Source organism: Zeus faber (genome assembly GCF_960531495.2).
Source record: "Zeus faber genome assembly, chromosome: 16".
Lineage (NCBI taxonomy): Eukaryota > Metazoa > Chordata > Actinopteri > Zeiformes > Zeidae > Zeus > Zeus faber.
Genome location: NC_137202.1, coordinates 22,473,648 through 22,497,853, shown reverse-complemented (window position 1 = coordinate 22,497,853; position 24,206 = coordinate 22,473,648). Strand labels below are relative to the sequence as shown.

The window sequence follows — 24,206 nt, the reverse complement described above, 5'->3', positions numbered from 1 at the left end:
ACCTTTTGCAGACTTCACAGCAGACACGGACATAGGTCAGCGACGCCTTTTAGAAGTTCACCCGGCACCACGGGGAGACAACATCGCTCGGCATTAGCTCACCGGCTCCGGACCTACGCCGAGCGGGCACAAGCCGCGCAGACGCCGATGGGACACATCCTGGGAGTTTCCGAAAAAAATAAAAAATAAAAAAATGTTTTGAATGTTGGGAGGTCAGAGGGCGGGGGGGGGTTGGTTTCACGGTTGAGATTAGACGTTCTCTCACCCAAAAGCTATTATTAACGGAACGAAAAGGCTGTGACCCGGCGGGGCACGGCGACGGCTTCTACCCCCCCCCCCCCACAACGTAAACACGAGCGGCGAGAGTTGAAAGACCAAATTACCAAACTGCGGAGCGCACTTAAGCGGAGAGCCAAGCTGCAGTGATTTCGATAAGTAAATACAGTCGTGCACTGTGAGTGACGTGGCGCTTTGTATGTCCTGGAGGTTTGGTTTTAGGGGCCAGCCCCTGGTTAAGTTGTTTTCCTGGAAGAGGCAGAGATGACATGGAGCTTTAAGGAATGCACCGAGCAGACAGGCAAGCGCTGGGCCCGCCACCAGGATACGCTCAGAGGGAATTGCCTCGGTGCGAATGTGTGAAAACTGGCCCTTTGCTAAAGATCCCTTTGGAAAAAGGAGGGGGAAACAAACAAAAATAAAAAGTAAAAAAAAAAAAAAAAAAAGTTGTCAACTTCTTTGATCGCCAAGACCAAATCGGTTAACTAGCGGTGGATGACTAAGCGGCCACGCACCACCAGCGGGTTATTTTAGATTGGCACATACGTTAAATGAAAAGACCATTGGGTGCATGAGGCTCAAAAGCCCTAGAGGGAAAGACAAGAGTGGAACATAGTGGGTCAGTTTAGGTCAGATTAAAAATAAATAATAATTATTTACAAAGATAGTAACGTGGGAGGAATAACCGTTGGAGAGTCCATGCGTCAACGGCAGCATCGGGTCTTGTTTTGTGATACACGCGTTTGAGGGATTGTTATCATCTGTGTTTTCCTTATTCCATCATCACGGCTGATTGTTACCGTTCCCCCAGCTGATGGCCCGGCCTTTTGCGGAATTGATAAACACTTCACAGCCTATGTAAGTACGTTACCAGCAGAGTAGCTTACGCTTGTGTTTTGTAATATCTACCCCGATGACCTCAACTTCGGAGTCTCGAGGGACCTCTCGTTTGGACACTGGCTTCTGCGAGGCACGACGAGTGTACGTCACATCAGTTAAAGGGTTCCCTGTCGTAGACAGCGCATGCGAGGAGATATAAGTGGATGGAACACTGTAATTTCCACCAGAGGCGAGACATCCAGTGACAGCTTTTGGGTGGAATACAAATGGCTGTGCAAAAATAGGAAACAGCAATGTGTTCTTAAGATGAAGAGGAAAAGACTCGAGACTAGGACTGGCTGTGGGACACTACATGCAACTGCCTGCTCTGTCTACTGGCTCCATCTACCTCTATACACCCATCAGCTACAACATTAAAACCAGTGACAGGTGAAGTGGATAACACTGATCATCTGGTTCCAATGGCTCCTATCAGGGGGTGGGATGTATGAGGCAGCAAGTGAACAGTCAGTTGTTGACGTTGATGTGTTGGAAGCAAGAAAAATGGGCAAGCATAAGGATCTGAGCCACGTTGACAAGGACCAAACTGTGATGTCTAGACGACTGGGTCAGAGCATCTCCAAAACGCCAGGTCTTGTGGGGTGTTCCCGGTATGCAGTGGTTAGTACCTACCAACAGTGGTCCAAGGAAGGACAAACAATGAACCGGCGACGGGGTCATGGGGCCCAAGTCTCATTGATGCACATGGGGAGCAAAGTCTAGTCCGTCTGGTTCGATCCCACAGAAGAGCTACTGTAGCACAAACTGGTGAAAAAGGTTAATGCTGCTGTGATAGAAAGGTGTCAGAACACACAGTGCATCACAGCTTGCTGCGTATGGGAGCGTGCTGATTGTCTGTGCTGAACCCTGTCCACCACTGAAAGCACCTACAATGGACACGTGAGCGTCAGAACTGGACCATGGAGCAATGGAAGAAGGTGGCCTGGTCTGATGAATCACGTTTTCTTCTCCATCATGTGGATGGTCGGGGTTGAGGTCCGATCCGATCAAGCATCTTTGGGATGTGCTGGAACAACAAGCCTGATCCATGGGGGCCCCAAATCACAACTTCCAGGACTTAAAGGATCTGCTGCTAACGTCTTGGTGCCAGATACCACAGGACACCTTCAGAGGTCTTGTGGAGTCCAAGCCTCCATGGGCCAGAGCTGTTGTAGCGACACGTGGAGGAGCTAAACAATATTAGTGGTTATTAGTGGTGGTTTTAATGTAGTGGCTGATCTGTGTTTTTTCTGGGGGACTCCATTGAGAAACTCGATGAGCCCCAGAGTATGCGGAACAAAGAAAGCGCCGTTCTTTGCAAAAAGAACGCCAGTCAAAGGACGAGCTTAAACTCGAATCTATTCTTGAACCAGCTTTTATGAAATCATTCTGTGAGCACTGCAATGATGCAAAGTACTCTTGGATTCTGATCAGGGTTCCTAGTATTGTTTTGATCATCATCATCATCATCATCATCATCATCATCAACCACCACCATCATGGAAACTGTAGAATCTTGTAGAAGTCTTTCCATGATAGGTCACACAATCCAGATACATCACCAAACCCGGATTCAACTCATAGAATACTCACAGACACAAAAGGGAGTCAAGCTGCTGAAAAATACAAACAAAGGTTATCCCATGCGTTCAGGACCAGATTTTCCCACCAGCGCTGGATACATTTTGGAAACCTACATCGTCCCTCTCCGGACATTGTAGACGCGGAGAAGGACACCATGAGGGTACAACGCACGGCGCTGTTTGGCCGCTCTCTTTTTGGCCATCGACAAAACTGGACTGCGCCCAATGTGATGGTTAATTTGTTCTCAGGTAGCAGTACAACTTGAGCCCTTTGAAACGGGGGTTTGGAGTATCTTGCCAGCGCTGTAAGCCTTCAAGACGAACCCAGGTGATCAACTTATGTGTACATCAGAAAACTTCCTTACACTTTTGGAATATCTTGAGCACCTCCTGCGTATGCATTACTGCTGTGTGCATTAACGTGGACACTAGTAACAGTGCCGAGTTGAGTGTGCCCACGCTGGTCAAGTCATGCTTGTCAGGCCTGGTGCAGTGCATCCAAGGCCAGGGTATTAGTGGTAGGCGGACATAAAGAGCCATGTTGCTGCTGCTGCCGCTGATCTATAAAATCAAAGCAGATGTCGGGGGACCACAGCGCAGATTCCGGCCACTTATACCTGCAGTCTGAGAAGGTAGCACGGTGCTGAAACAAGCCTCAGGGAAGATTTGTTTGGGTGGAGTGCTGTAGGGCATGTTGGTCAGAACACTTCCCGTGTCTTTGACCTCAACCAGTAAGTAGATATTCAAAATTATGTTTAGGCCACCAGTTAACAACTAGTTGAAAAAAAAAAAAAAAAAAAGTATTTATTTTTATTTATTTATTTATTTTTAAACCGAATCAGTGAGTTTCTCCTAAGATTACATTGGACAGAGAAGAGAATTGTATTTTTACATATAGGAGCAACATGATAGTTCATTATATGGTCTTATTTCCACTATATAAAAAGAATATTCATTCGATCAAAAAATGTAATAAACTATATATATATATATATATATAAAAACAGAAAAGGGCCTTAACGTGGTCCCCTTTCCACTATATAAACTTGGTTGGGGGAAGGAAAAAAAACTTTCAACAGAAAAAGGCAACTGTGACTTTTCTGAGTGTTTGGTTTTGGAGTGTTTTGTTTTACCTAACAGCATAATTTCCAGTTTCTTGCGGTCCACTCTGAACCGCTCCTCGGTCCACTCCGGGTCGGGCAGCGGGTGAGGTCCGCTCAGGTCGTCCTCGGACCCGGGCAGCGGGGAGTCGGTGCTCCGTTCGCTGTTGGAGCCCTGGTCCGACTGCTGCTGCTGCAGGTATCCGCTCAGAGAGTCGCACTGGGCAGCCATGGCGCAGCGCAGCCCCGGTCCCGCGGGCCACTTCGTGTTTTTTCTTTTTTTTTGTTTTGTTTTGGGGTTTTGTTTTTAAACCTCAAGTCGAGCTCGGCCGAAGCGTTAAAACGTGTCGGACTCTGGACGCTGGATATCCCGGTCCCCCCCGCTTCGTTCTAAGCCATAGGCGTCCGGAGAAGAAAGGAGGCGCCGGGGCAGGGTCGGAGCGCTCAGCCTCGGCTCAACTTTTCTTCGCTCCAAGTCCAAAGTGAAGTGAGGCTCCCAGCGCGACTCCTCCGCAGGGTTTCACGTGTCATCTTGGGGGGGGGGGGGGGGGGGGGCACTTAAAACACGCACACACGCACTCACGACTCCTCCCAAATTCAAAGTTTTGTTTCTGAGCATCGACCTCCCCCTCGGTCTACTCCATCCAAATGGTTCTGGGAGAAGTTGCGCTGTGTAATAACTTCGCATGCGTATGAAAAGTCCTATTTCTGACACTACGTGAGTTGCGGCTGCAGGGGTTTATAGTTTATTTTTATGTCTTTTGTTGAATATGGCCAATAATCCAGTTCAGTTCCGCAGTTTGCATACTCCCATCATCATTATTATTATTATTTTTTAAATTCTCATCACTTCATTTTTTTTTTTTTACTGCAGTTTTATGAACAGCGCAATTTCCCCCCCGCGGTTATGAATAAAGCGCCTATCTCTAGGTGTATCCATCTAATGCATCCCGGCCGCATGCAACAGGAAGCACTTTGGCGAAAGGGAAATGAAACCATGAAAGCCCGTGACAGAGCACTGCGAAGAAGCCTTCGCCCGGTGTGGTGGTCCGTGCCCGGCTCCCCGCTGGACACGGGCGTTCAACGGTCGACTCCCCTGCTCTAACACGGTTCAGAAACCCACGACCCTCCCCTTCCCCCGTTACACGAGAACACTTCCCCGTCGAGCGGACAAAACGTTGGCCCGGCACCCAAGTGTTCCCTCAGCGTCGCTTGGAAGACGAATGCAATGGGAGCGAATGCCCCCAAAAAACAAACATGGAGGTTGTGCCCCGAATCAACACGAAGTCATCAGCGGTGAAGCCGCTGTAACTATACGTGAATTAAAAAAGAAAAAGAAAAAGAAAAAGAAAAGGTAAACGCTCCCATCTAGTGGTGACTTGAATAACGCAGTAAAGGCAGCCAGTCGTTTATTGACATAGATAAGAAAATCCAGGGAGCTCGTGGGACATCTCATTTGGAAGAAGGAAGCAAAGGATGAGAAGGGAAAGAAAAAAAAAATACAAACCAACGAGCCTTCATCTGACAGCAACGTGCTCCCCGGATCATGCCGTTATATTGGATACACAGGAATACATTTTAAAAACGTACGTAAGTTCATTTGCGCCGACGTTTAAGATGCGTGGAAAATCATATCTGCTCAACAGAGAGAGAGACAGAGAGAGAGAGAGAGAGAGAGAGAGAGAGAGAGAGAGAACTCGCCGCTCTGACTGATTTCAAAACAGGAAAAAATAAAAATAAAAATAAAAAAAAAAACAATGCGGAAATTTACTTCAGTTTTTAATGCAAAATAATAAAATAGATTTTGTATAGTTTGACACTGTAATACATCTCTGAAAGTAAAAATGCTTTATCTAAGAACTTATTTTTTTCAGTCTCTCTAATAATAATAATAATAATAATAATAATAATAATACAAAATTAATTCAAGAATAAAACCAGTTATTTCTGGGAAGAGAAAGTGTTTCTAATGTGAAAACACCCTTTTAAGAACCAGTGTGGATACGCTGGACCTCAGTCTTTTTTGGAGAGGTTCCGCCAAGATATGTGTCGAGACCTTTTCCAGTTGGTAAAACTTCAGTTGTTTCACATTGCGTACTTTTGAGTCCAATCTCTGGCTACTTTGTTGTACCTGTAGGGGGCGGGGGGAATAAAGTTCAAGTTCAAGTTCAAGAGATTATTTGTCACATACACACACATACGGTCGTACATATATGCAGTGAAATGTCATGACACCCGGTGATTACGCACAAGCTCTATAAGCTCGACAAATACTCGAATGTGCGTAATCGACCCAATAATAATAATAATAATAATAATAATAATAATAATAATAATAATAATAATAATAATAATCGGAAAATGTCAGAAAAAAACAGCTGTTTACAGACCTCTTATTTTCTCAGACGGGGTCGTACTCACCTTTGTTTGTCTGATTTGTAAATGTGTGCAATGTCTGGGACCAGAGGGTCGTCCGGATTAGGATCGCATAGCAAAGAGCATATGGACAATAAAACTGGGGGAGGGGAAGGGTAACAGTCAGCACAATACACTAGAAACACTCCAATAATAACGACGGAGTGACACGCGTTCCGCCGCAGTGCGAGCGTTTCTCGGTACCTTTCGATACCGTGAGCGCAGGCGACCACTGTGACCTCAGGATGTCGAGACAGATGCTACCGTTGCTGTTGATGTTTGGGTGATAGATTTTCGTCGTGAAGGCTACCTAAATAAAGACAAATGATGATAATGTTTAAAAAAAAAAACTAAAAAAATAAGGAGAGGCATGAGAGACATGTGTTATCCAGAGCGCCGTTTGGCAGTGACTGTCTTACCTTTGGTGGTTTAAAGGGATAATCGGTGGGGAAATGGATAGCGAGGAAGAACACTCCTCCTTGATATGGACTATCCGACTAAAAAAAAAAACAAACAAAAAAAGCATGGTTGAACCAAACCTATGATATCCAAACAATATATTACATTTTATGCCTGTTTAATACGGTTCATTCTGACATTACAAAATGAAATACAAGGCTGTTCAAGTACTTTCATAAGCAGTATTTTTTCCATTTTCAAGGACTTCAAAAACACACAATACATTTTCAATGTGATCCTTATGAATTAAAAAAATGAAATAAAAAAATATGTACTGTATATATTCTCATTGTCATCTACTATTATAAGTGTCTATTTCCATAATCTGCCGTATCATGTCGTAAAAGTGTGGTTTCTTTGTTTTTTTAATGACTTCTCAACCACTTAAGTACAAAAGAGGCCATTTTCAAGATATTCCAGAACTTCAGCACTTCAAGGACCTGGTTAAAGCCTTTATGTAAAAGCCACAAACTAAAATGTATTTCCTTTTCATATGAAACCAGGTGGATCCAGGACACAAAGGAACTTAGGAGCTCCAAAAAATTTTCAAATCAAAGGAAAAATAAGTGACAATCTTTATATGTTAAGGGTTTTCCCCTGAAACAGTCGGTGTCACCGTTGACTTTTTCCTGAAGTTACGGATTCGATCGTGAAAATCCTTAGAAAGCACCTGTGTAAGAGCTGTCGGTTGACGTAAACACACTATTGTCCAACGGTCCAGAAGCAACAGCCCTGCACACACGCACGCACGCACACACACGCACGCGCACACGCCCACGCACACACACACACAGCTCACCGGTCCCATGATAGTGGCTTGCCAGTGAAAAACTGCAAAAGGAAAAAGAAAAGGAACATTCACTGGAAATGATGGCGCTGGACAAAAGATTTTTTTTTTCCTTTACAAAAATTGAACAAATTGCACAGTTTGGTGGGAGGGGGGGGTGGGTGTAGGGGGGGGGTGTACTGGTGGCTAAATGAGAGGTCAATAGAGCGGCCGTTGTAGAGCTTTCCTTTTTGTGTCAAGGTGAAACGTTTTTATTTCAAACGTGTGGATGTAACATTTCCATGGTCTCCACCCAATACAACCATCACTTACGGTCCTCTCCTACCGGTCCAGCTGAACACTGTGCTGGGGGGTCCTTTTGCAGGTCATTTAACTCCTGTTGTATATGAAAAAATACACACACACACACACACACACAGTTAGATAGACAGATACTTTATTCATCCCCTGTGGGAAAGTGCAGTGTTACAGCAGCTCACGTCAACTCACAGGCAGTAATAATAGTAATAATAAAACAACCAAAATTTGTGATATATAATAATAAGACATAACAACAGATATAGATTTATATATAATAGATATAACAATAGACAATAAACCTAGAGAATTAACAACAAACCTTTATCAACAACGCACTGTCGAAAATAGGAAACTGTCCCAAGTTGCATACATCATATACACGTACATACACACACATACAACATGCACGCATGCATATACATACACACACACACACACACACACACACACACATACACACACACACACACACACACACACACACACACACACACACACACACACACACACACAACATGCACGCATGCATATACATACACACACACACAAATAAATAAACACCTACAACGTACATAGTTTATACATTATGTCTTGTGTGTAGTACGTCCCCTTCGCGAGTATGTATGCGCCGGTGTGAGCTGGTTGCCAGTTCAAACACCGAACTACCAGTAAATATGGAGCGTCATTCAAGGTAGCGCTAGCTAAACTAAAGTTCGCTGCCTCTCACGGAGCGGGCGTGTTTCGCGGCGACGTCGGTCGATCGGTCTTCCCGGAGAAAAACACACAAACTCACACGTCTGCGGCAAATCGACCCCCCCCCCCACCTCCCCTTCCCTTCCCTCCTGCCGGCGTGGGTCGGAGAGGGCGAGTCGGCGGCCAACTCGCGGCCAACGTCAGAGCGCCGCCCGGCTAACAATGCTCCAGCGGGAGCCGCGTCCGCCGCCGCCGCCGCCGCTAGCATACGCAACTAAAACCCGAAGGGCGGCCGCGTACCTTCTGTATTCTCTTCAGAGCCATGGCGGGTCCCTCTCGGAGCTGTCAGCGCGGCACCGATCACCTCGAAGTCGGTGATATTTTGTTTTTTTTCGGGGGGGGACGAATCGACTTCTTTTGTTTCCGCTTTTTGTTCCGCGCTGATGCGGCTCCGGGTGCATTGTGGGAAATGGTGTTTTCCGGGGGAGGGGAGGGGAGGGGAGGGGAGAGGGGGGAGGGTTCGCGACGCGCGCCGTTTAAAGGGACAGTCCGCAAAAAACGACCCCGTTCACCGTCACAGTGGAATGGCCGCGAATAACCGTCTAAACTCAGGTTCCACACAAAAACAAGGGAGGAGAAAATGAACCGACGGCAAAATATTAAATATTATTCTGTCATAGTGTGTTATGCTGCCATTTGTTTGTTATCACTTTAAGTCGGTGTGTGAATAAATTGTGATTGTGAGGCAGGGGAAGCTGCCTCTTTTTTTTACCGTAGCTTGTGTAGGGTATGTAACAGTGGAGGGTTTATTTTTATTTTATTTTTTAGTTTATTGCTATTTTTAAAGGACCTGTCTACATCACTATGCGGGCCACATTTGGCCCCATGGGCCATACACGTATAGTGCTGCGTTCCCTGCGACCTAGAAAACCGGTAATTCCGAATTCGGTAGTCCTCACTTCAGATCGAAATGTTTTCCATAATGTCTAAATTTTGGGGGAAATGTGGACACCCGCGGTAAATTGTGGCTGTTTAAAAGTTAAACGCGTTCCCAAATGAGCGGTCACGCACACTTACGGGTAGGAGTCAAAATGTTTCCGAGTTCCAATCCCAATGGGTGGCAGCATAATCAAGTGATAAAGTCGACAACCACCAGGTGGCTGTACCGCTCTTACTCTCCAAAAATATATTTTAGTACTAATATTGGAAGTCCAAAGATTATTCCTATAATTAACCGAGGGTATGAAAAGGTAAAAAAACCCCAACTCTATTATGTCATGACTGCATTGTCCTTGTGCCCACCATAAGCAGACTTCATTGTAAATATGAAATTATATTTAATTCTGAGCATTATATCTGATGTTCACATGGTCTGTCCACTCCTGGTCAAAGCTTGCAGGATGCATTCACTTCATCGTCTTTATTTCACTGCACCCAGCCTGGTTGATGGTATATTCTTTTCTATGCTGTTCCCCAGAACGGCGGTGCATATTGTCGTCTGACCTTGGAGGAATACACAGCATCTGCCATTGCTTGTAGGTGTTGGGGTTGCCTGCACATTCGATTTGCATTTCCGAAATGTTGTTGATCCTGTGTGGCGCGTTGTCAGGTCAAATGAATCCATAGCATTTCCACACCCACATAAGCATGAGCAACAATGTAGGAGGCATACCATAATATGGGCAAATTCTTCCTATGGGCAAACACTTTCATATGAAATACATGTGACTTCAGCTGAGTGTCACTTAGAGTAATTCGCCGCTGTTTTAATGAATTCTACACTTTCGATGAATACAATCAAAATAAATTCCATGAATAGCTGAACACCATTAGTGACCACACCAGCGCTCGGAGTGCCGCTGCTCCCCGATACCGGCACAAGTTTTATGTTCCCTATAGAAAAATAGCAAAAACATCAAAAATATTGGCCGATATACAAGTGTCATAGAGAAGGCAGTAAGGAAACACTAGTAAGGAAAGGTGAGACAGATTGAAACTGGTTTATTTCGCTGCGGGTTTGGCATGTCGGAGGCGGATACCTTTACCTTTTTTGGCATAGGGCCGCGGGGCGTCGAGGAGAGAACGGGCAGAACGCATGCACTTCGGTTCAGCCTCGCTTTCTTCTCATGGATGTAAGTAGATCTTTCGGCCCTGATTCAATTTTTTCCACTGTAGTAATCCACAGAATGGAAACAAAACAGACAACATTTCGGTCAATGAGGGAGAGAGAGAGAGACAGAGAGACAGAGTGGGGGAGTTGTTAATGCCAGGGGGATAGGGAGGCTGGTATCTGGGCCGAAAGAGAGCGCGTCCCGCAGAACGTATGAAGTCTAGACGACGGTACAGAAAAAGGAGAGAGCAACAGGGACGGAGAGTAGGACGGTGAAGTCCATAAAAAAAACATAATGCTTCACACTTTCTTTTGCTGCGGTCCTCCAATAACTGCAAAACATGCAGAGAGGATCCAAAAATGAAACACTACAGGAAAGATAAGAAGACCGTCGTCTTGTCACTGAAGGGTTAATGTGACTTTGGGATACAGAGAGAGAGAGAGGGAGAGAGAGGGAGGGAGAGGGAGAGAGAGAGAGAGGGGGGGGAAGAGTTGCTTGGCATGAGCAGAAAGACAGACAAAATTATCTGATCATCTTTTATTTTACTTAATGACTCTGACACTGTTGGCTATTATTTTGTTGATTATAGCAGTCGTCTGTCAGTGGTGAGAATCCTTCAAAAAATCTATTATGTTGCATCTTCTGGACCCACGTTCCGACTGCTCCGATTCCCCAAGTCGTCCGAGGACACTCAGGTTTAATGCTGGCTCCGCCACAGCTGCAAAACAAATGTATTATTTGACTTTGAAGCAGTACTCAAGTCACAGTCAAGTGTTGTTGTTATACAGCCTTCCAGAGGCTATTGCATGGTTAAATCAATGAATTTCATTAAATCTACCACCAGGCCAATTTTAGGCGGTGACCTGGCAATCTCTGCCAAATATTCCTATTTCATATTATGGCCATGACACACAAACACACGAAAAAAAGGTAAGTTAGGGGATTATTTGCATCTGGTCAAAAGGATGAAAAAGAATAAAATGCAGAAACAGGCATAGCAGGATGAAAATGTACTGTTTTACTATATAAAATAGATTTGACCCCTCTCCAATTTTAACTGCCCCCTCAGTCGTTTCATCCTGGCGCCGGGCTCGCCGTGCATCCATCCAGCCACGGAGAGCCCCTCTGTCTGAGCCGCCAATCCAAATATCGGGTTTGTCTGATAAAAATCACGCTGACTTATTGGTCGACTCCTTCTTAAAGAATTGGGTCGAAGCCGTCTGTACGAGGAACTGCATTTCCTGCATAAAGTTTTGCATCAAAATCGAACAGGAACCTATAAGATGTTTATTGTTGTATCGATTAAACCGTGGGAGAGGCTTAGTTCATAAGCCCACCAATGAAATAAGAGGAAAATATCAACAACAAACATCTTCCACGGGATCACGTTGCGCAAAAACGGCTTCCTGAAGTGAGAACGGCAGAATGTGTGGGAGCGTTGCTTATCATTCTCCTTTAACTTGGCCTGCTAATAAAACTGCACAAAGAGCATCATCTCTGAGACTGAAGACTGAGTGCTTCCACTCGGTCACAGTGTGTGTGTGTGTGTGTGTGTGTGTGTGTGTGTGTGTGTGTGTGTGTCATGGGTGTTGTGTGCCACACAGTCAGCGTTCCATTTAGCGTGTGCGATGTCACAGATTCGATTTCATAGATGCCTCAAAGCGTGTGCTGCCGACAAAATGGAGGACCTCCGCGAGAGGCACCTCCCCAGTTGACAGGAGATCGGAAAATTGGTCTTCTTCATTTTCGTTTAGCACACAGATTAAAAAAAATATATACAAAATAATAATAATAATAATAACATATATATACAAAGTTTATTCATTGTAAATATATTTTAAATCTCAAATGACTAAATATTGGACCAATATAATTTTTTTTTTATTCGCCAATTCTTTTAAATGTTTTATGAAATGTACAAATCAAATGTACTTACGAAACAATTTCTTATAAACAATTTATAAAACGATGTCAATAGGCAATGGAAGACCCTGTGACTTACTGATTAAAGACATTGACTTTTATTGCAACCTCTGTTGTGAAAATCAATATTATCCCAGCCATTATGTTCAAGTAAACAGACATATTTTACGGTTAGGGTTAAATTGACTCCAGCAATTTAAACCTACAATAAAATGACTGTAATTCAAAGTGTTTCCCAATTGTACACTTCAGAACATCAGCAAGGAACACATAACAGTTGGACAATAATGGAAGAAACACAAATCAAAAGTAGGTAAATAAACCTCAATAAAACGGCATGTCTGGTATGGGCCCGCCAACGTCCAAAGGCCAGACGGACAGGACGGACAGACAGGTCATCAGGGCAGAGAGGATCATCGGCTGCGACCTGTCCACCCGTCAGGACCCCTATACATCAAGGTCAAGAAGAAGGGCCAAAGAGGTGATCAGCGACCCTTATCGGGGAAAGCTTGGCAAACAAGTCCGTGGGCCCGTGCGGGTGTTGCAAGACAACCGTTCTCATCAGCAGAGGATCTGTACGACGAAGTCTCTTCTTTTGATGTTACGAGCTTCCCCTTTTTACTCGGCTGTGAGCACACTGTGTTAATCTGAGATAAGCACTTGTTGACCTGCACCCCAGACAGACAGGCACACAGCTCATCCAAATGTCTTCCTTTCAGTCATTTTCCATTTTTTGTTGTACAGTCAGCATGCTGGGTATACAACACAGAGTATTTGTTCCATTGCATCTAGGACAGAGTTCGTCTGCAAGTGGAGTTCAACCTCTCAACCTGCAATGCAACTCTTCATTCATTCTTAAATCATCAAGAACTGCTGCAACAACTCTGTCCTGTGGACGACCTGTAGGGTGACAAGGGCAGTTTGTTGTTGCACAGAACCACCACCAATCCCCCTCTTTGGAGAGCCATCTCACCATGTTTTGATCTTTAAACAGCTAATCACTACTCCAAGAGGGGGAGACAAATAAACATAGAACCAAACAACAACATGCACATGGGAAAAAAAACATAAACATGGAAACGTCAGACGACAACATGTATCGACAAAACAGAGTGAATTAAGTCCAGGAAAACTGGAACAGCAATTGGGCACGTGGCCTCTTCCTGTCATAGCTATGGCAGTAAATGAGGGAGAAATGGGGAGGGGTGCAACCAGGAACTGTTCAGTCATTTTCCGTCGCTCTAACATGCAGATACGTTTCACGGCGTATGACAAGTTGATAATAATAATAAGAAGAAGAAGAATAATAATAATAACAATAATAATAATAATAATTATTATTATTATTATTATTATTATATAATGACAATAGTATTATTATTATTATTATTATTATTATTATTATTATTATTATTATTATTATTATTATTATTTATTTTTCACTTTTCATCCAAGGGTATTTTTTTCTGTCCATAACCAGCAAAGTGATGAATTCCCCATGGCCGTCACTCCTTCCACGTGCGGGTCAGGGCATTGTCGCCGGGGAAGGCGGACCCCGCCGCCAACAACGGCAACGGCATACAGAGAAGCACACGCACACATCGAGTTCAAGTTGGCTTTCTTAGCAATCAACAGCTGAAGAAAGGCGGCAAGTCTGTGATCACATTCTTGTCACGGATCACACACTTTAAATGCAACGTCCAAAACAAACGTAAGAACAGTTCGCGGATTAACCTTCCCATCCGATTGGTCGCCGATCGATGCGCGTTGCCGACGGTCGCGCCCGCGCGTTCCAGCAGCATCATAATTTGTGAGACGGGGAGGAGGAGGAGGAAGAGGAGGGAGGAGGAAGAGGAGGAGGAGGAGGAGGAGGAGGAGGAGGAGGACGGGGAGGACTGGGAGCGCATGCACCGAGCGAGTCTTCTCCACCGAACGCCTGCCGATGAGTCGTCCCCGCATTCCTATGTCCGCCGGCTGACACCTTGAAGGAGAGCGCATCGGCTGACGGTGCCGCAGGGAACCGGGAGCCCGTCCGAGCTGAGCCGCACGCCCTTTCCAGGTAACAGAGCCCCCCCCCCCCCCTCCCAGCGCCCCCTTCTGCAGCCGCCGGCGCCGCTTCACAAAGCGGCTGAAGCGGTACGCCGGATCTTGCGTGCGCGACTTTGACGCGGCGGTCCGTGTGCCTCGGCGGCGGCGGCGGCGGCGGACGCGGCAGCCCCCCCGCGGAGCCGAGGCGAGACGAGATGACTCCGCTGTTTGCAGGCGGCGCCGCACTCGCATATCGCCGGGAAGGACGCCGCGCGTGGCGAGGCGCGGATCGCGGGGACTCGTCCTCGCAACCTCCCCCCCCCCCCCCCCCCCCCCCTCCTCCCTCCCTCCCTCCTCACCCCCGTAACGTGCGCGCCGCGCCTGGATGCGACGCGTGTGCGACGCGCGCTGCGGCTCGCTTTCCGCGTCCTGAAAATGCAACACATTCGCAGAGCGGGATCGATGGTTGTAAACCGATTGTTGCTCTCCTTGAGGGGATGCTGCGCGTTAATTTATTTGTAATTGCCGCTGGAAGCCAGCCTGGATCCTCACCTTATCCTGATCCTCTTGCCAATAACAATCCCCTCGATTGAACCCGTAGTCCTTGAGGTCCAGGCCCCCCCCCCCCCAGGCTGTTGGTCCTCCAATGTCAACAAAAACAGGAGTTTTTGTGTTTCGTGGGTTGATTACCATATCTTATAGAAATGAAGAAATCGTCCTGAAAATATCCCCATAAATTTGGATAACAGTTGCTCGATATTTCATCCGATGTTCTGATTCATTTATGGTGATTGGATGGGATTCGACACGCTCGCCTCTGACCATTTTCGCCGTCCTCGCCTTTTCACACCCTCGCCCCGAAAAGTGTCCTTGTCGAGACCTTGTCGAATTCACCGACTTGCCCGCATCAGGTGTTCGGCAGAGCCGCGAGGCGAAAATGCGTAGGCCTAGTCCTCTTCTCCTCTTTTTTGTTTTTCCTTTTCCTTGGCAAGGTAAAGGAGGCCGTGTTCCGGGTGTAATTGTTTTGCTTTTCTCCAAATGTCTCCTCTCGTCCCGAATAGGAGCACCTGACATTTACTGCGGCCGTTAGCCTTTCGGATCATGGCACAAACCAACAGTGTTGGGCAGGGGACCAATGGGGTCGCGGACGAGTCGCCCAACATGATAGTCTACAGAAAGGTAAGAGACCTGAACTGACCAGCGTCTGTCTGTGTGCACGTGTCTGTCTGTCTGTGTGCACGTGTCTGTCTGTCTGTGTGCACGTGTCTGTGTGTGTGCGTGTGTGTGTGTGTGTGTGTGCGTGTCAAAACCTGATTTGTATCAACAAGGTGAATGTTGTGTGTGTATGGGCGTCTGTGAATTCGCGCACGCCTCCCTGCATGTGGCCAAAGCTCACTTGGGTTGGCCCGTGTGACCAAAATCTGATTGACGGACGGGAAGAGTTTGTGCTTCCACACGTGCGCGCACGCGCGCGCACACACACACACATATGCACACATACACACACACATACATTTACACCAACCTACACACACACATATACACGCAAGCATTTACACATATAGACACACTCATTTACACATATATACACACATAAACACACACATATATACACAGAAACACACACACATATATACACACATATACACACACATATATACACAGAAACACACACACATATATACACACACACACACACATAAAAAACACACATATACATACACACACACACACACACACATACATATACACACACACACACACACACATACACACACACACACACACACACACACACACACACACACACACACACACACACACACACACACACACACATCTGCCAGTTCACACCAACTACCCTCTCTGATACAGCGTTGCATGAAGTCCTAACCAGATGACATTAATGGGAGGAAGAGGAGCCAGAACGCTTGTTATACTGCCAGGGCCGAGTCTTCTCAGATCTTTCAGTCTGTCAGAGAGAGAGAGAGAGAGAGAGAGAGAGAGAGAGAGAGGGAGAAAGAAGGGATGGGGGTTGTGTGTGTGTGTGTGTGTGTGTATGTGTCTCAAGGTAGCGTGGCAGGGAGAAATGCTGCGCCCCCCCCCACTCCCCCCACCCCCACACATCCCTGTGTTATTTTCCTCAGAGAATCAAGGAGTGATTAAATGGGTGAATAGTCTGCCTTCCCGGCAGGCAACACTTTTTGGTTTTTCTTTACTTTCGGGGACCGGGGGGTGCGTCCAAATGCGATTTCAGAGTTTCATCTTAATCGGCCAACACAATGAAGTATGCATTCTAGCGATACAGGACATGCGTCGCTCGTTGTTCGGACTCGGTAGAGTCATCTCGTTCATCTCCCTGGGTTCCAAAAAAAACCCCAAAACACTTCTCCATGTAAGGTTGACGATAAATTTGCCGTTCGGCAAAAACAACATTAGCGACCGTGACCGCCATTCGCTGCTGCTGTCACTACTTCGGGCTAAAATTATTAGTTAGGGAGGCCGTTTTCTAGCTTTCTACCACTATTGATCCGAAAATATCCCATTTTCGGTTTACGGGGTGAGGGTTTGGTAATGAGATCCCAGCCTGGCTAATAGGCAGGACACATGTCGATAGTTTGACCCACCTTTTCCTGCAGCCGCAGGTAATTATTTGATTGGGAGGGATGGCAGGGTGAGGCCGGGGGGGGGGGGGGGCGGGGCGGGGGACTATGAAATAATAACCGTTACCAAAAAGGCGAAGCCAGTTTGGCTGTTTGGGTTTCATCAAGTGGCTCAGTGGCGTTTTAGAAACTCCGCTCTGCCATGGCTCGTTAATCCTCTTTGCTCCCTCGTCCATTTCCTCCTCCGCCTCCTTCCTGCCCCTTGACCACGCACGCACGCACGCACACACACACACACACACACACACGCCCGGCCACGCTTGGCTCCATGAACTGACCCAGATCCACTCCAGAGGGGAAGAAGATGGTGGATTCAGAGAGAGTGGAACTTATTTTTTCTGGATTTAAAGTCGGGTGGAGATGACTTGGCAGCGGCGGTGCCCGGCCTGCACGGATCCGGCTTCACAGAAAACCGGCTCAATTTGCAAATGGCGGGGGGGGGGGGGGCTCATATATCCCATAAAGAACCTCCACCGTTACCACCTGACTGACCTTTCCGCCCTTTGCATTTGGGGTGCGGCGACGGCTCACAGGCTCTAAAGGTCGGGGGGGCGAGGGCGGAACGTCCGGCAGCGTCTATACGCCGGGCCTCCATGTCTGCCCGTCACTTAGCTCCCACAGAAGCAGGAGGGTGGGTGGGTAGGTGGGGAGGGGGGGTGGGGGGGGCTGAGCGCGGGCGGAGACGGCCACGGCATCACAACGAGCGCTCGTCGAAGCGGGCGCCGCGTTCTCCGCAAACCTGGTTTATTGACGACGTGCTCGAGTCAGGCTGAAATTGTGACTGCTCGCCGCATCAATCAAATATAAATGGAAGCATGCGTGCAATAATAATATATACTGTCCAGAGATATTGATATAGATACACGGTTATATGTGAATATTTACAGGGAAATGGTCAAACATAGATGGATTAAATCTGTCTGAACCCCCGACGGCTCCTCTCAACTCATTCATAAACTACCGCTGTATCTGCGCTGAATATTACAGCACTGTAAGTGTGTTTCAAGCTCGCTGGTGTGTGGTGTGAATAATATTCAAGTACATGTTTGTGTCTGCGTGCGCGCGTGCGTGTGCGCGCGCGCGCGTGTGTGTGTGTGTGTGCAGGCGCGCGCCTGCACTGTATGTAGGGCGAGCGTTGCAACGAGTGAGTATTGAATTTTTCATGGGGGCCAAAAGCGGCTCCGGCGAAGCATCGTAGCCACTCGGCGGCGTGAGGACGGCACATCTCCCTTCACCGGCCAGCGCGCACGGCCATGTGTGTGTGTGTGTGTGTGTGTGTGTGTGTGTGTGATAAGAGAGAGAGAGAGAGAGAGAGAGAGAGAGAGAGCAGGGGCCCTCTAAATGGCCCCATCTATTTAAGGTTTTCTTTGTATGTGGCCCCGGGGACGGAGGTTTTTAAAGAACACAGAAAAAACTTTTTTTTTTGGTTTGATTACAATGCACCTCCACTCGTCACTCGTTGATTTATGTGATTTAACAATCCATCCATCCATCCATCCATCCATCTATCTATCTATCTATCTATCTATCTATCTATCTATCTATCTATCTATCTATCTATCTATCTATCTATCTATCTATCTATCTATCTATCTATCTATCTATCTATCTATCTATCTATCTATCTATCTATCTATCTATCTATCTATCCATCGATCTATCGATCTGTCTAACTATCTATCTATCTTTCCAGTATCAATCCATTTTACTATATTCATCTACCATCTATGCACCATCCATCCATTTTATATTCTATCCATCCACTATCCATCCATTTTGTAATCTATCCATTTTATAATCTGTCCATCCACTATCCATACACTATCTAACATTTTACTATCCATCCATCAACTATCTATCCATTTTACTATCTATCCATCCACTATCTATCCATTTTACTATCTATCCATCCACTATCTATCCATTTTACTATCTATCCATTTTACTATCTATCCATCCACTATCTATCCGTCCACTATCCATCATTTACTATGCTATTTTACTATCCATCCAGCATCCAGTTTGGCCCGTGTCTCCATCATGTATGGCTATTTTTATGTTTTTGCTTTTTTTCCCTCTGCTGAGCACATGTCATATTGAGTTGCGGTAGTATTGTTATTTCGAGTCGATAATGGAAAAGGCTTTTACATTCAGGCGTTTACAAGAGTGTCAATAGGCTAAATTTCCAGGGTAATTGGCCCCCAGTTGAATAGACAGAGACGGTGGTGGCGGCACAAATTGACGACCAAAAGAGGAAAGATTTCCGTCGCTCCCGTTGTCCTTGGAAAGTAAGTCTCAATGCAGAAGCTGCTGTGCACTGTAATAACTAATGGATTATCCACTCTGACAACAGCACTGTACCTATTACGGTCGTAAGGGACCGGTTCTGATTGGTCCTACAGCGGCATTAGAGGCTGCTTACGCTAAAAGAATACTATAATACTCTGTATATATTTAATATATGACTTATATCTGAATTGTTCTGGTATTTCTTGTCTATTTGTTTATATTTGACAATTTAAATCTTTCACATTTAAAATTGAATTGAATTGAATTGAATTGAATTGAATTGAATTGAATTGAATTGAATTGAATTGAATTGAATTGAATTGAATTGAATTAAATTTAATTAAATTTAATTAAATTTAATTAAATTTAAAATTTAAAATTTAAATTCTTACATAATTTGATTTTTTTCTTTGACTTCAGGTGCTGCAGCCTCAACCATTATGTGAGTCAGTAATGAAAAAAACAGAAATAGCCACCTTGTAGTGCACGGTATTGATCCGTCGATTGATTAAGTGTTTGTGTACGCGCTGTCATTTCACAGGCGGAGGCAATCCCCTCCCAGCTGTGTGGCTGCCACGGCCCTACACCACATTGTTTTGGTCTCACCGAGTTCATTTTTCGATGCACTGGCACCGGGTTCTCTGTGACATCGTTCCAGATCTGAGATTACAATACATTTAACAGAGGCTATTTCATTTGATTCCATTTTATTTTTATTTTTTTCCGAGCCTGGGACTCGCCTACGTAGCCTAAATCAACCCAGCCTCTTATCAAAATATTTCCAAGCCGTTTTCAGTTCTTTGTGAGTCATAAAGTGGCGGCGCTGAATACATTTTTCAGCCTTTCTCGGTTAAAAGCCGCAGATTCGAGGGTTTCCTTTGTTTTTTTTTGTTTTTTTCCCCCGCACGGCTTTTCTACAGTACTTCAATCTGCAATCTCCAATCAAAGGATTGGAGGGGAGGAAAGAGAGCCAGAGGAAGGGGGAGAGAGGGGGGGGGGGTGGTAAAGAGAGAGAGAGAGAGAGAGGAGGAGGGGGTTGGGGCGAGAGAGCGAGAGAGGTAGAGGGGGAGTGAGAGAGGAGAGAGGGAGAGGAGGGAGGGGGAGAGAGAGAGAGGTAAGAGAGGGGGGTGGAGAGAGAGAGGGGGTAGAGGTGAGAGAGAGAGATAGAGAGGGGGTTGGGGCGAGAGAGCGAGAGAGGTAGAGGGGGCGTGAGAGAGGAGAGAGAGGGAGGGAGAAGGGGGAGAACGGGGGTTGGAGAGAGAGAGAGAGAGAGGGGGTTGGGGCGAGAGAGGGAGAGGGGGAGTGAGAGAGAGAGAGAGGGAGAGGGGGAGTGATAGAGGAGAGAGATAGAGGGAGAGAGGGGGGCGAGAGAGCAAGAGAGGTAGAAGGGGAGAGAGGGGGGAGAGAGTGGGAGAGAGAGGGGGTGATGTATAATTGGCAGATCAGAGTCTCCGTGTATAAAGTGGCTTCTCTCTACGTCAGTTTGCCAGGAGGATGATTTCTGTCGCCGTGCATGAAAACATGCAAAGTGTTGGTTTTTTTTTGGCACGACGTAGACGAAGGACGGGTGGGGGTGAGGGCGTGGGTGTTTGGCAGCCTCCGTCGTGTCTTTGTGTTTTCCTTTTTCCCCAAAGTCCCGCTGTTCCGTGCGCGCGTGCTGACGTCAAAACCCAAACACCCAATTAGAAGGAAGGCGGGTCGAGCGGCGCGCGCTGCAGACAGCCGTCCCGGCGCCGTGGCCTCCCTGGAGAGCGGCGCTCCCCGCCGCGCCGCCGCGCCGCACCTGGGTTCTGCGCGTGGAGACCCGGGCCCGGATTGCACAGGTGGCGCGGCATCAGGCGCCGGCTTTTTTTTTTTTTGTGGCCGAGCACAAAGCCGAGCGTCGTCGCTGTGGCTTTTTCTCCGGTTGTTGTGAGGCAACCGCGGAATCACCTGTCAATCACTTTTAGGGTGTTAGTTATAAGGTTTTTCTTTGACATAGTCTCCAGACTACTACTATGTTGCACTATTCATTAGCCAGGTCGGCTAAACGAAACAAAGAACCTACTACGTGTAACCGCTATGCACTACTGTTTCAAGTTATGGAAAACTCGCAAACGATTCGGTCATAGGGAACGAGTCTTAAATGACTCAGGAGCCGAGAGTCACTCAAATGAGTCAATCTTTTACTCACAAACTGAAAATAACTACCGAGGGCTACCGAAGTTCAGTTTAAGTAGTAAAATCAAAGGCCAAGAAATCCAAGAAATGCAAAGCATTTGTCATGATTAACCTTGGATGTGACTGATTTACACTTTCCCATGCCATGAGAATAAATCATATTGACGGAAGTAAATTATTTTTTTGGGATTCACACTTTGCGTTTCTCTGCCCGAACAAATACATCTCAGGAGCCACAGTTTGCATTCTAGCACCTAAATAAATAATTGTGACGAAAAATGAAATGGTTATTTGCGCGAAACCGGGAGTTCCATTCACCACTCAGACCCGACCGACTCTTCCGACTCTCGACTGAATCAAATCAACCAAGAGTCGGACAATCAAGCGACTATTTTTACTGAGTCACCGGAGCCGAGTCCGATCGCTGACTGCTCACAGTATAAACCTGCCGTCGTCACAGCAGAAGCCCCGCCTCTCCGCTCATCTGATTGGACGACGGGAAAGCATCAATAAAGGGGGGGGGGGGGGGATTTTTCTGGACGAACACGATTCATCTCGAGGCGACTCCTCAAAAACGCAGCGAGCGCAAAAGCTTCATTCACGACGGTAAAATTGACCAAAAAAATGCTGCTGTGGCAAAAAGGCCCCCGCCTCACCCCGCCCCTGGGAGTGACGTTGCGAGTTGGACATCCCAGACACTTTCTCAAATCAGTTCATCACGGCAGCAAGTGGTTGCCTGCAATGAAACGCTTGATCTACTTTTATATTCCCTGAGATGAAGAGAAAAAAAAAGGCTAACCGGTCAGAAAAGACTGATTACCAGAAAGGTTCAGAGGAACTAATACATTTATTTTGGTTTGAGGATTAGGCATTTTAAAGGGTACCTATCATGCTCCTTTCCAACAAGTCTATGGCACGTCCCTGAGGTCCCCAAAACATGTTTTCCAACATTTTTTTTTTTTGCTGAAATTACCACTGAAAATATGCATTCCAGCCATTGTGACATGCCTCTAACACATCCTGCTCCCGAGGCTCTGTTCTGCTCTGCTTCCCTCTGTGAGTTCTGTGAGCCGATGGGCTCTGAGCTCTGCTTCCGGGTTCCGTTGTATGTATTTCGCAAACCTTCACGGAATAGGGTTAGACCATCTCTTTGAACGGAAAGAGACGACGGCCGTAGGAGATTCCTTCTTCCGTCCGCCGAGAATGACGCGTGCCAGCAACAACAGCGTCTGCGGCGTCAAGCCTCAGCGCCAGCGGAGCGTCGGGTGGGACCGGCGCCTTCGCCCCCCCGGTGGCCAACGCACGTAGATGACAAATGAGCGCATTTCGAAATCGCGAAACATCTCCTCAGCCCGACGCGTCATCGCGCCGCCGTGACTAACATTCGGGATACGAGGGTCGCGGTTCTCATTCACGCGCGGAGCGTGCGCGAAAGGCGCGAGGAGCCGACGGACGTTCGGCCGCAGCGAACTCCGTCGAGGAGGAGGAAGAGCGTGTTCGCATTTCCCGGCTTTCTCCGGCGAAGGCGGGTCGGTCGGGAAACCTAGGTCCATCTGCTCTCCGCCCCACCCCCAACCCCCCGACCCCAGCTGGAGTCTACGGTCCTGTCTGTTAGCGTTACATAAGGGGGGCATTAGGTAAGAGGCTGACTCAGGCCTCCCTTCAGTGTGGTCATTTAATTACAACTCTCCATCTAATGGTAGATTACGGGAGAGGGGACCCCGGTCCGGGGGCCCGCGGGCGGCTCTGGGCGGCGCCTCAGCCTTTTCCTGCCGGGGGCCCGAGCGTGATTGCCTTAATGAGGGCCGGGGCGGTCCGGGCAGAGAGAGAGAGAGAGAGAGAGAGAGAGAGAGAGAGAGAGAAAGAGATGATGATGATGATGATGTGAGAAGCAAAGAGAAGACGAGGGAGCGAGAGAGGCTGATTGGGTTAGTTGGATTACCCGGCAGCCGCACCTTTCGATGCCGACGTGCCCGTCCGAAGTGTCCATATATCCCTGCATCATCCTTAATGGCCAACTCTCTCCCTCTCGTGCGCTCTCTCTCTCTCTCTCTCTCCCTCCATCTCCGTCTTTCTCTCGTTGTTTTTCTTATCTGCGTTTCATTACAGTATCTGTTGCTTTTGTCCCTGAATCCACGCTGTTGACGGTCGTGCCGAACACCAGAGGCGCATAAACCAGATTTGTGTTTCTTTCGAGACGTAGTTGATGTAGAACAGTGTTTCTCAAATGGGGTTACTCGTACCCCTAGGGGTACTTGAAAAAAAAAAAAAAAAAAAATATATATATATATATATATTGGTTATATATAATGTATAAAGAAAAGCATATTACACACATATTCAGTACATTGTTTGTGTGAAATTTCTTTTTTTTTCTTTGCAATGTGAAGGCCGTACTCAGCTGAAAAAAGATCTTGGAGCGGGTAAGTTTGAGGACAACTGATGTAGAAAAAACTAATACTTCACGGGTTTGATGTATTTTTAAATTTGGATGTTTTTTTATTCCTGAACCGAAATAGAACAAAAATAATTGCAAAAGA

At 46.7% G+C, this 24,206-nt stretch overlaps 3 protein-coding genes across 3 annotated transcripts in view; 1 reads left to right on the top strand and 2 right to left on the bottom strand.

Moving 5' to 3' along the window:
- bicc1a (BicC family RNA binding protein 1a) overlaps positions 1-4,330 on the bottom strand; it is a 68,386-nt gene extending 64,056 nt beyond the window's left edge. Inside the window, exon 1 of the mRNA XM_080016284.1 lies at positions 3,872-4,330. Coding sequence (XP_079872410.1) covers positions 3,872-4,070 — 199 coding nt within the window. The 5' untranslated portion in view covers positions 4,071-4,330. The remainder of the gene's footprint in view (positions 1-3,871) is intronic.
- Positions 4,331-5,288: 958 nt separating this feature from the next.
- LOC307242570 (ubiquitin-conjugating enzyme E2 D4-like) lies at positions 5,289-8,931 on the bottom strand. Its single transcript, XM_080017073.1, has 7 exons — positions 8,793-8,931; positions 7,812-7,875; positions 7,512-7,543; positions 6,673-6,750; positions 6,458-6,563; positions 6,260-6,353; positions 5,289-5,969 (listed from the first exon to the last, which is right to left on the bottom strand). The coding sequence occupies exons 1-7, from the start codon at positions 8,814-8,816 to the stop codon at positions 5,924-5,926; spliced, it is 444 nt and encodes a 147-aa protein (XP_079873199.1). The 5' UTR covers positions 8,817-8,931; the 3' UTR covers positions 5,289-5,923.
- A 5,529-nt stretch (positions 8,932-14,460) lies between these two features.
- Positions 14,461-24,206, top strand: part of rgs7a (regulator of G protein signaling 7a) — a gene marked incomplete at its 3' end in the record, with an annotated part of 54,472 nt that continues 44,726 nt past the window's right edge. Inside the window, exons 1-2 of the mRNA XM_080016436.1 lie at positions 14,461-14,585; positions 15,616-15,733. Of these exons, the coding sequence (XP_079872562.1) occupies positions 15,656-15,733 (78 nt within the window). The 5' untranslated portion in view covers positions 14,461-14,585; positions 15,616-15,655. The remainder of the gene's footprint in view (positions 14,586-15,615; positions 15,734-24,206) is intronic.